This window comes from Panthera leo, chromosome D2 (genome assembly GCF_018350215.1).
Source record: "Panthera leo isolate Ple1 chromosome D2, P.leo_Ple1_pat1.1, whole genome shotgun sequence".
NCBI lineage: Eukaryota > Metazoa > Chordata > Mammalia > Carnivora > Felidae > Panthera > Panthera leo.
The window spans coordinates 3,546,438-3,558,959 of record NC_056689.1 but is presented as its reverse complement, the minus strand read 5'-3'; the positions used below and the strand labels follow the sequence as shown (position 1 = coordinate 3,558,959).

The 12,522-nt window shown below is 40.4% G+C and overlaps 1 protein-coding gene across 6 annotated transcripts in view; it reads right to left on the bottom strand.

Moving 5' to 3' along the window:
* PCDH15 (protocadherin related 15) overlaps nucleotides 1-12,522 on the bottom strand; it is an 836,749-nt gene that overhangs the window by 199,819 nt on the left and 624,408 nt on the right. For all 6 annotated transcript variants that reach the window (XM_042907891.1, XM_042907887.1, XM_042907888.1 and 3 more), the window contains one exon: nucleotides 248-553. In XM_042907891.1, coding sequence (XP_042763825.1) covers nucleotides 248-553 — 306 coding nt within the window. The remainder of the gene's footprint in view (nucleotides 1-247; nucleotides 554-12,522) is intronic.

Genomic DNA, 12,522 nt, shown 5'->3' with positions numbered 1-12,522 from the left:
TGTTATTTGATTTCTTACAAATGTATCTTTTCTCCTCTTAATTTTTGGTATATCCCTGAAGTAAGGTTGTTAGATAAAATACAATATGTAATATCTGAGAGGCACTTATATTAAACCTTTATTCACTGTTTATCTGAAATTGGAATTCAACTTGGTGTGTTGATTTTTTATTTGCTAAATCTGCAACCTGACACTAATGGAGATATTAAAATGTGGAATTCACGAAATTAATGCGTCTTCCACCCACCTCTATCTGAAGGAAGGTGGTCCCAGCTGGCAGGTTCTCTTCTACGATGACAGTATATGTTGAGTTAGTGAACACGGGACTGTTATCATCAATATCCAACACTTTGATGGCCAGCGTCAGAGTTGAGTGACGCGGGTGAACCGCCCCATCGGTTGCCACAACGACAAGTTCGTAGTAGTCCCTGACCTCTCGGTTAAGCTTCACTGCTGTGTAAATACTCCCATTAGATGTGATGCGAAAGAGATTATTGAAGTTGCCCAGACTGTAGTGCACCTGGCCATTTATTCCCGCATCAGGGTCTGTTGCCTGCATAGAAATTAAAAACAAAGGAATTCACATAGTGTGTTTGTCATGATTTTTTCACATTATACTTTGTTACGCTGCCTTGCTAGAAGGGGTAGTTGATACGTTATGGCGTATTTTTAACTGAATATTCTCTCTAAGGAGAAAAATTTAAAAAATAATGATGATGTAATGCAAAAGTCTATAACATGAAAAGAAATATACTATAGTTTCACTAATTTTTCTTCATTCAAAATGACCAGAACATAACTTGATAGTATCATTAGCAATAACAACATTATGTTATGACAGAAAACTCATATTACAATAATACTGAATTTTTCCTGGACCACCATTTCTTTAATGATTTTGAATTCAAAAATAAGAAACACATGTCTAGTTTTTAATTAATTTAACATAACCTACTAGATGACAACTTAAGATGCTACATTACTTTTTGTTCAAGCAGTTTATATATTAATTTTCATATATATTTTTTTCAAGCACTATGTACATGATCTCATTTAATCCTCACCGTGTTCTTTTAATTTTTGTTTAATATTTATTTATTTTTTTTTAATTTTTTTTTAACGTTTATTTATTTTTGAGACAGAGAGAGACAGAGCATGAACGGGGGAGGGGCAGAGAGAGAGGGAGACACAGAATCAGAAGCAGGCTCCAGGCTCTGAGCCGTCAGCCCAGAGCCCGACGCGGGGCTTGAACTCACGGACCGTGAGATCATGACCTGAGCTGAAGTCGGACGCTTAACCGACTGAGCCACCCAGGTGCCCCAATATTTATTTATTTTTGTGACAGAGACAGAGCATGAACAGGGGAGGGGCAGAGAGAGAAGGAGACAGAGAATCTGAAACAGGCTCCATCCAGGCTCTGAGCGGTCAGCACAGAACCCAACGCGGGGCTCGAACCCACGAACCATGAGATCATGACCTGAGCCAAAGTCGGACGCTTAACTGACTGAGCCACCCAGGTGCCCCAATCCTCACCATGTTCTTATGAATAAATATAATTGGTACCATTTTGCAAATGAGAAGACTGTGGCTTATGGAATTTAATGATCTTGCTTAGAGTTACATAAGAAATCAATGTACAGGGCCCCAGTTCTTAGTACAATGTCTCACGTATAAAACTACTTAATAAATACCTGTGGGATTAATGAAGGTTAGAATAAATGAACACATGAAACTAAGATTTAAAATTAAATCTGCCCCCAAATCCAAATGGGAGTATAAGTGTAGTAACTGTAAAGCACCTGCAAAGGACTCTTCTTTGAAATTACAATACAATCTCCAAATGGTAATTGTTGCATCAAATAAAATGTGTGAATTTTGAGTAAACATTCTTCTAATAGAGTGTTATGAGAAATAATCTTATCCAAACTCAATTGTGATATAAATTTTGACAGTCACTATCAGCTACTGTGCATTTTGTGTTAAACAGTTGTTATTGTTTTTCTTTTTTTTAATTTTTAAAATTTTTAAAAATATTTATTTATTTTTGAGACAGAGAGAGACACAGCGTGAGTGGGGGAGGGGCAGACAGAGAGGGAGACACAGAATCCGAAGCTGGCTTCAGGCTCTGAGCTATCAGCACAGAGTCCGACATGGGGCTCAAACCCACGAACCCTGAGATCATGACCTGAGCTGAAGTTGGACGCTTAAGCGACTGAGCTACACAGGTGCCCTCGTGTTACTTTTTTCCAAAGAAACTGGAGTAAATATTAGAAGCCATGAGATGCTATATAATTGTGCCCCAAACTGTTGCTAAGGAAAGGAAGGAAGACAAGACACTGGACTGCATTAGGAGCTAGGGACACAAATAATCATTTATAGTCCAGAAAGCCTGAATGCAGCAGGATGTGCTTTAACAGTACACATGCAGAGGTACCTCCACTTTTACAAACCCTAGCAAAGCGTGTTGGGGGCATTGCAGAACGCTTCTGTCTTGTCTGAAATGGCGAAGTCCAAGATGTGAAAACCATGTTTGTAACTTGACATCACAGCAGGATTTGTCCATTTGACTCATCAAACAAAAATTCCCCTGGGAGGTCATTACCCCTCGAGGCTAAACCAGAGAACAGACGGAGGAGGGATTGCAGGAATGCCCAGAGAGGAAGAAACACCATGAACGACCTGAAGAGTTTCCATAGACACATGTTCTTCTACTTTTACTGTGTGCCTAGAACTTGCCATACAAATTATTGACAAATTAGTCAAGCTCGTCACTTAGAGGAAAAACTAAATGACAACACTAATCCCCCTTTGGGGGAAAAACACTTATTTTTTTGTCTGAAATCACTGCATAAGTAAATAGAAAAATGTAATCCAGTAATATAATATAAATAGGTCTTATTTATTAGCACCAACATTTGTGGAAATTTCAGTGACATTTTGCTATCTGTGGGAATTTTTTTTTTAAGTTTATTTATTTGGAAGAGAGAGAGAGAACAGTGGAGAGGCAGACAGAGAGGGAAGAGAGACTCCCAAGCAGGCTCTGCACTATCAGTGCAGAGCCTGGTGTGGGGCTCGACCCCACAAACTGAGATCATGACCTGAGCTGAAATCAAGAGTCGGGTGCTTCAATGACTGAGCCACCCAGGCATCCCTGTCTGTGGGAATTCTTAAGATCACAAAAGCAATTGTTTATATAACCAGTACTTTAAATGATCCCTGTTCAAAATATGTTTTTATTCATCCATATAAGGGAAGATGTGTTATAGAATGATTCAATTTGAATAAAGTGGCTCTGTGTGTGTGTGTGTGTGTGTATGTGTGTATGTGTGTATGTGTGTGTGTGTGTGTGTGTGTGTGTGTGTGTGTGTGTGTGTATGTGTGTTGGGTGTGTGTATGTATTGCTTTATATCCATCGGGCTGCTTGGCTGATACCTCCCAGAATGCCTCATGCATATCTGTGTTAGTTTTCTGTGGCTGCCATAACAAATGACCGCAAATTGAGTAGTTTACAAAACACAAGTTTATAATTTTATAGCTTTGTATTTCAGAAGTTCAACACGGGTCTCATCAGGCTAAAATCAAGGCACAGGAAGGGCTGTGATCCTTTCTGGAGGCTGTCGGGGAAGTTCCCTTTCCTCGTTGGAGGTGTTGACAGAATTCAGTTGCTTGAGTTGTAGGATTGAGCTTCCCCACCTAGTTTTCCATTGTCATGTGAGGACAATTCCCAGCTTAGAGTCTACTCACATTCCTTGGCTCATGGCACATCTCCTCCATCTTCAAAGCCAACAATGGAGAGTCAAGTCCCTCTCACTTTTGACTCTCTCCTCCTTCTTCTTCCATCTCAACCTTCTGACCCACTCTCCTGACATCCTCTTCCAGTTTGAAGGGTTTTTACAATTAAATTATGACCCACCTGGACAATCCAGAAAAATCTTCCTATCTTGAAATCCTTAACCTTCATCACATCTACAAGGTTCCTTTTGCCATGCAGGGTAACATATTCATATGTGGGACATATTTGGGAGCCATTATTCTGTCTAGCATAGAATCAGAAGCTTAACATGTTCCTGACTGAACTCTCGATTTCTTCTGTGTCCAAATCTTGTTCACCTCCAACAATCGCCATTCAGTAAATGGTCCTCCTACTAACATAATAGGTTATATAAGAAAGAAAGTAGATATTTATGATATCTCCTTCATTTATCTTATCAATTATTCGTTCATGCAACAATTTGAGAAAGCAAGTTTAATACTACATATGAGGCTCCGTTGTGGGCTGTGATACATGGTATATTAAGTACCAAGGTCCAAGACCTAGTGTCATTTACAAAATAATCCCTGTCTATAATGTGTTGCTTTCACCTACATATAATATCTCATTCCTAATTACCTTGGTCCTAGCCACCACTGACTACAACTTAGATTACTAAATTACTTCTCTCTTTTTTTATTATTTATTTTTGACAGAGAGAGAGAGAGAGAGAGAGAGAGAGAGAAGAGGGGCAAGGGTGAGGGAGACACAGAACCCAAAGCAGCCTCCAGGCTCTGAGCCATCAGCATAGGCTGGAACTCACAAACTGTGAGATCATGACCTGAGCCCAAATCAAGAGCTGGAAGCTTAACTAACTGAGCCACCCAGGTGCCCCAACTAAATTACCTCTTAATTCTTTTCTTTTAGTTACATCCCTTCAGAGAGACCTTTTATAGAGGGGAAATAATGACATCAGTCCTCTGCTTAACATCCTTCAATGATTTCCAGTGCTTTGGGCAGTATTCAAATTCACCATCCACGGGCAAGAGGTTCGGTAAAATGCTTTCACTGTGTTCCCTCCAACCCCCAAACTTCTCCAGAAACTTCTGCCACCTCGGCTTCTGCTGTCACTACCCGGCTACCACATCCTCACACTCATCTTTCACGTGTCAGTGTAAATACCACTCGCTCAAAGCAGTCTTCTCCGATTCCTGAAAAGGAGATTAGACTCTCCCGTCACACAGGCCGAGAGCTCCGAGTACCTGTCGGTTATGCCACTTAGGATAATTTAAATTTATCTCTTTATCAGCGTGCTTACTTGTGTAAGAACTTCTCTCCTTTTTCACAAGGTAAGCCATAAGAGTATGGTCTGGGCTGTTCTGGTTTCACTGAACGCTCAATTCCTAGTACAGCATCTGGCACATTGCATAAATGAATGCTATAGACTAGCACACATAAGTGGGTGTATTCACACTTCTATGTAGTAGTTGGAAGGTTTCTTAGAGTATTTTATTCACTGTACATCTATTGTTCGGGTTTACTTTGATTTTTGCTTTATTATCCTCTGCAATTGTGGGTAAGAATTTGAAACCAAAAACTGTGGAATTATAAGAACCGCATCGAGGACTCTGATCACCTTGGTGAAACCACTGATTCCAGGTCTATGCTGAAAAACAGAATTTTTTAGAAGACCATAGTAGTGTTTTATCACGACGTAAACAAGCACATGATAACAAGTGGATACCTTTGTACTTATAGAATTTTGCAGAATGACAAGGGGGTTATGGAGGCTGAGGTGGCAAATGACTGTTATATAAGGAGAGACTGCTATATTGTGGAAATGCTGATTGGTTTCAGTGTTTCCAGCTTATTTTTTGATGTCACTAACTTTGGTATGTTACTTTTTCTCCCTAGGTCCCAGATCTCTCAACTATAAAATAAAATAAAATATGTGAAGTGGGAGAACAGTTTGAATCTCATTTCCTACCGCAATGCATGTCAGAAATAAAATTCACAAACGTGGCACAGATCGTCATTATAACATGAGTAAGATAGACTATAGCTTTGGAATGATTCTCTCTAAACTAGTTGCAATGCCATTTTTCTGTTCCATTGACTAAGATACATGTAAATTTAAGTAAATTGACATTATTACAGATTTAACCCAACAATTAATATCGGAACAATGCAGACGCAGTACCTACAAGTGACCTGAGAAAGACCTCACCTTTTGATGATAACAACTTCATCTTGATGATGCAAAGAGCTGGTCTAGAGGATCGTGAGGACACTCACCCTGACAAGAGACTGGGATATAAAAGCAAACTTGCATTTCAGAAAGAACCTCCTAATCATGCCTGCTGCATTCCCCAAACTGCTACATTAACCATGTTTTCCCTTGGGAACTTCCTAACGCACATCAGCTCACAGAAGCGCTGGATTAAAAGGTCTTCTTTATTTAGGATTGTTGAATGGGAACCTCCTCCCCCATGCTTCATCTTGTTGAGAGGAAGGACAGGTTAGCAAGACCATGGCCCTGGCTCTGTCTCCTCTCTCACTTGAGAGTGGAGAATGTGGCGGGAAGAATTGGATAACTGTCTCATTTAGGATCTATTTATAAAGATACTCTATGGTTTGCTTGTTTAGCTATGCAAGCTCTTCCCCGACGGACGCCTACAATTCCAGTCTCATCCATAGAAGACCTGTGTAGGTGAGTTTAGAAGTAGAGGGTTAGTCGTTGATAACTTCAAACCCCACCAAGTGTTAACAGCAGTTTCCAAAGGAATTTCATCACAGACCCTTTCACACTACTGCTTGTTTAGCAGAATACTTACTAGTATCTTGAGGGGCACACCATTTGTTAACTACTGCTACAGCTCACTGAGCAATGCCAAGAATAAGGCCTCCTTTTAATAATGTGTCCATGGTGCTTTTCATGCAATATTTCTTTGCATGGACTTTTTATTCTCCAGGACGCACTTGAAAATGCCTATTGTGGGGCGCCTGGGTGGCTCAGTCAGTGAAGCGTCCGACTCTTGATCTCAGCTCAGGTCTTGATCTCAGGGTCATGAGTTCAAGCCTTATGTTGGGCTCCATGCCGGGCATGAAACCCTACTTAAAAAAAAAAAAAACGTATGGGGCGCCTGGGTGGCTTAGTCGGTTGAGCGTCTGACTTCGGCTCAGGTCATGATCTCACAGTCTGTGAGTTCGAGCCCCGCGTCGGGCTCTGTGCTGACTGCTCAGAGCCTGGAGCCTGCTTCAGATTCTGTGTCTCCCTCTCTCTCTCTGCCCCTCCCCTGCTCATGCTCTGTCTCTCTCTGTCTCAAAAATAAATAAAAACATTAAAAAAAATTAAAAAATGTCTATCATGATGATGCATCCTCTCAGCCATGTCGAGATTCTTAAAATGGTCTATAGTAAAATAATAAATGGTAGAGAAAACATAAAAATATACATATATATACGTATATATACATATTTATATATATAGAAAACATAAAAAAATATGTATATATATGTATACATATATATACACACACATCTATATATACATATATACACATATATATGTATATATATATATATGCTTTCAGCAGGCCAATGGGAGGCTTTTCCAAATGGCTGAAATTGATAGAAAAGGCCAAGGGGAGAGAATGAAATATCAGGTTGCAGGCCTGGCTTTGATAAAGGAACTCCGGGTGTGAGTTTTCCTTATGCTACACTCATGGCATGTTAGAATGGATTTTAAGGGGGAAAAGTAAGAGGAGGCAAAGACAGAGGGGAAGTCTGTGTTCAAATAAACAGATTTGGGAAACTGAGACGAAAGAGAAGGTAATATGTTTTATGACTTCGTAATTCCTCCCATGTCATCACTGTTTTAAGTGAACAAAGTGACGCTCTGGGGGGATATACCTAAGGCACCAGATTTAGAAATGCCAAGCAATAGAGAGGTAGCCTCTCTCTATTCAACATGTTGAGCAAACTCTGGAGAGCAGTCAAGATGCCTGGGCATGGTTTACTCCAACCCGCATTTTCAGCCTCGTCTCACTCTTCACTCTCCTGTACAAGCTCTACACACAGGTCAAATCAAGTCTCCACCTTTCCCTAGGACTCAGTATATACTTTTTGACATTTTCTTCAAGGCTTGCCACGATGATCCCTCATTCACTTCTGAAACTCCAAACATCCATCCATTATTCAAATCCCGGGGTTCCGGTTGTACCACCTCTAGGAAAATGCCCAGCATTTGGAGGTCATGTCAGGAATCAGAATTCCATGGTCAACAAAAGCCTCTTTGTATCACTTTTGGTTTACACTCTTTTCCCAAAACCATGGGTCCTTTCAGAAGGAACCTGTCTCACGACCCTCCATGTATCGGATTTTTCCAAAATATAGCCATCTGTATCCTAAAGTGAGATGATTTCTGGAGAGGAAATATCCAAACACCTATTCAACAGGTGGGTCAAAAATAAATGTTAGGGAGGGCATCCTCATAATAGGGTTTCAAAGTTCGAAGCCAGCTGAAGTATGAAATTTGACTAATATGTTCAACGTCAAGTGTGCCCTCCTGCACGCACGTGTGCACGCACACACACACACACGCGCGCACACACACGCGCGCGCGCACACACACACACACGTTTTGACCCAGTTCACCACAACTTAATTCCCTGAGTGCCCAGCTTCCAAGAAAGGATGTACATTTGATGCTCAGGGAATAAAAGGCTGTAATATTCTTTAGGAAAATACTCCAAAAATGTTACGGAAACCGACTCACACCTAATAGAGACAAAGGAACTGGAATGTTTGCAAAATGCTATTTCCTTCCTTTTCCGTCTCCTAATTAATAGAGGAGCATAAAAAAGGTCCTTTAAGTTAGGTGACATGGGCTGGCAAAGCAAGGTGGTTCCATTTATTTACTATTACAGATGAGTATGTAGATGTTAGACAAGATAACCGAACATAAAATCCCTTATTATCAGCAGTTTGTCAGGAAGTTTGCACTGATGTTTAATATCTAGCCAAGGAGCTCAGTGTGTGATGCTATAATGAAACCATTTATCTTCCCAGAAATCAATTAAAAGTTAATTAAAATTGTTAATAAGAAAAATCACACATCTCTTCTTCCTTGTACTACATCAAAGCGATAAACAGGAATAGCTGCAACTTTATAATCATCTGTCCACGGCTAATGCATTTTGTAATATACACCTTCCTATGGGGTCTGATTTGCGGCTACTATGTGAATGCCTATTGTTGAGAAATTGGCTGATAGTCTGAGGTCAAATAAAGACCTCACTGGAAAAAACTTTGAATATTTACTAGAAAAAATTCTGGAAAATCCTTAATCATTAGGATTGAAGTTAGAGTATATTAACGACAACCAAGTAATTCTGTAAGAAAGAAATCAGATGATGTATAAGGGCATTTATTGAAATAAAACTTATTGACTGTTGAACGCCATTTTATAGCATACTACTTAAAAAAGGAGCTGGAGAATGTATTTCTTACACATTATATTCATCCCATTCCCCCCCCCCCCCCATTATCTTTTTAGAGTGGCCAACCATGCATTATTTCACATCAATAGAAGTAGAAACCATTCGTGGGATACTTACATGGGGGGCCTACCAACTCTATAGAGACCTGCCTTTTAGATGGGTGGAAGCTACTGAGACAAAGCCTTGGGGAACAGTCCGATATCTACAACCTCTTCCATTGAGAAGTCTCTGGAGAGATTACTTGTGAGTTCTTTCAGTGCTTAATTCTGATTTAGAGTATGTTTTACAATCATACCCACCCCGATTAATGTTTAGATATAAAATGATTTCTGTTTCTTCCCACAAAAATCAAACACATAAGAAGAATTCTGAGGACAGAGAGAAACTGCAGCTATCAGACAGGTGTGAACCCCCACGCGGCACCTGGTTAGCCCAGTGTGAAGGCCGGACATAGCTGAGTTCTACTTTTTGCTTGCCTTTTACAGCAACTTGAGAGTCTGTGCATCTCACCTACACGTGGGGAACAGAAGCTGTGAGCGGGGAGGTCGGAAGGAGCAGTTGGGCAATGTACCCTTCATGACATTACTAACGGAAATACATTTTTACAATTGTCTAGTAACTTCAAAATACATAAAATAGTGGCTGTCTTTATTTCTTTAAAGAAGCTGAGTGATATCAAGGTCTGTGATTATGAGTGTGTAAGGAGAGAAGGGAGTGAGTGAGTAAAGGTGCCAGCAAATTTTTCCTCTCTCCACAGATGCCTTACGTTCCTCACTGAGCCGTGGCAGAGACCGCCTGGCCAGAGAGCAGCAAGTGTGTGTGACCTCAAATCACCAAAAACATACCTGAGTGAAAATGTTTTTCATCAACTAGTAAATACTTGAATATTTGATATTTAATACTTAATGCCTAGGAATCTAGAAAACGCATATGTAAACATGTGATTTCTTACAGGCTTTAGCTCTAGGTTAGAAGCCAAAGCTTCCCCATACCCACCCATGGCTTTGGGGGAGACGGTCACTCTCAGCTCCCATCCTTCATCCGTGAAATGATGGTGAGGAGGAGGAAGGGGAGGAGGAGGAGGCGGTGGCACCTAGGGGGCTCAGGTGGTTAAGCATCTGACTCTTGATTTTGGCTCAGATCATGACCTCACAGTTCAGGGGTTCAGGGTCCACATGTGACTCTGTGCTGACAGCGTGGAGCTTGCTCGGGATTCTCTCTCCCTCTCTCTCTGCCCCTTCCAAGCTCATGCACTCTCTGTCTCTCTCTCAAAATAAATAAATAAACATGAAAAAAATTTTAAAAAGATTGTGATGATGATGAATATTTATCTCACTGTCTCTCATGAGAATTGAACACACTTGCAGCATGCTTAGGGCCGTATAAGTCATCAACGAAAAATAATGTGTTTATTGTTAGGGGTTTTTCATTATCTACTTAGAAACTGTATTTTGAAAAAAGCTCAATTCCGTCCTAAAGTTCTTACAGAATATTTTTGGGTAAAATAAATCAGCCTATTGTTATTTGGCTCATTTATACATTTCATTTTCCTTAGGATCATGTTTAATTTGGTACACTGAGTCTATTATTCTATTAACATTGTTGTTCTCAACATTTTTTTCCTGATAACTTGTTGTCTGTAGTGATCAAATAATTCATACATGAAAGATCATCAAGCCTGTCAACACAGTGTTTTTAGTGTAATAAACACAAATAGAAGAAAACTTACATGATAAATAGCAGAAAAGAAAGGGCACTTTAGATATTATAAGAAACAATGGTGAACATTTAAGGCCTTTGATGCATAAATTAAGGTTGTATTGACACATGATAAAGGAATTTCTATGAAGAAATGTGTCTGATGATTTTATGGATACATACTGACAAATGTTTTGCTATGTCTGGCATGAGAAAAGTCAGTTGCATGTTTGAAAAAATCAAAAAGACATTCCATTGGAAAGTAGAAGAGAAAAAAATGGTAACTTTCAGTGGCATTTGACAATTCGAAAGTAATTTCACCACAGATTGGGAAACAAATGCACACCTCAATGGGTGAATGGTCATAACCTTCTCCTAAGTTGTGAGGCTTTAAAATCGTTATGGAAGGAGCTGAAAGGGCTTGAAGCATTATTTCACACTGAACATTTTCTTACTTGCTATTACTACAGGCCATCCTTCCAAATCTGAAAAGATAAATTCTACCCAGAGAAATCAGTAAATAGTATTTTCCCACATAAAAGGTTTGACAGCTGCCCATATTTTTCTCCAAACCGATGTCTTTTTTAGTGTTTTTAAATTCTTTCCATTCCACCACAGAGCACACCTCAATTTAAGGGATCTGGGATGTCTTCCCTGGTCCCCCAAGTCAAGACAGGGGTCTTCCACTGAGATCGCCTGCCATTCTGTGTCTATTTAGCTCTAGGACATAAGGCAATTCCCTGATTATCTCCTACACTACACATGACACAATCTGAGGACATGAGAAACGGTTGATCGTAGCTGCCCTTCGAATGCTTATTCTTCGTAAGCGGTCAATGAATATTAGCTGAATAAATGTTGAATAGAGGACTTCTTTTTATCAAGCAACATGTGCCTTCCTTCAGTGTTTTGTTGAATCTACCAAGAGTCAAAGCAATTATGACCGGTTACAGAATACATCATATTTCACCTGAATACTCAGGGTCTTGTTCTAACCTTTCTGCACTGATCTCCCGCAGCTCACCCTTTGATATCAACTCGTTTTAGTCAACCTGGTTTATTTATTCTATCAGTCAGCTTTCAAACAATTCTGACACTCAGCGGTGTGCCACCATTGATGCTTATTTCTCATGCAGCATCGGTCCTAAACACCCCACACCTCTGTCCCGATTGTCTCCAGTCTGGGAAGGAGGCTGAAGGAGCAGCCTCTATGGGAACACACCCCTCCTGAGACCAAGGGAAAGATAAGAGACGAGATAATCAAGCCAATGTCTCCCTGTGCTCGGCTCGGAAGGGGAACACACCATCAACGCTCCCTCTCCATTGGTTAAGACTAGCCTCGTATGACCACAGTTGATGCCATGCTGGGGAGGGGGGGATGGCATGCTCACACTGTGTGGGAGAGCAGAAACCTGCAAACAGTAACACATCGTCCTTGAAACACACACCAGCCTCTCTCACTTTCCCTGATCATTTTCTGCTTTTGAATCCTATCTAATTCTTCAAAACCCACCTCCAGCCTCACTCAAACTCTTCCTGGGAAGCCTTTCCACCCAACCTTCTGAACCCTTT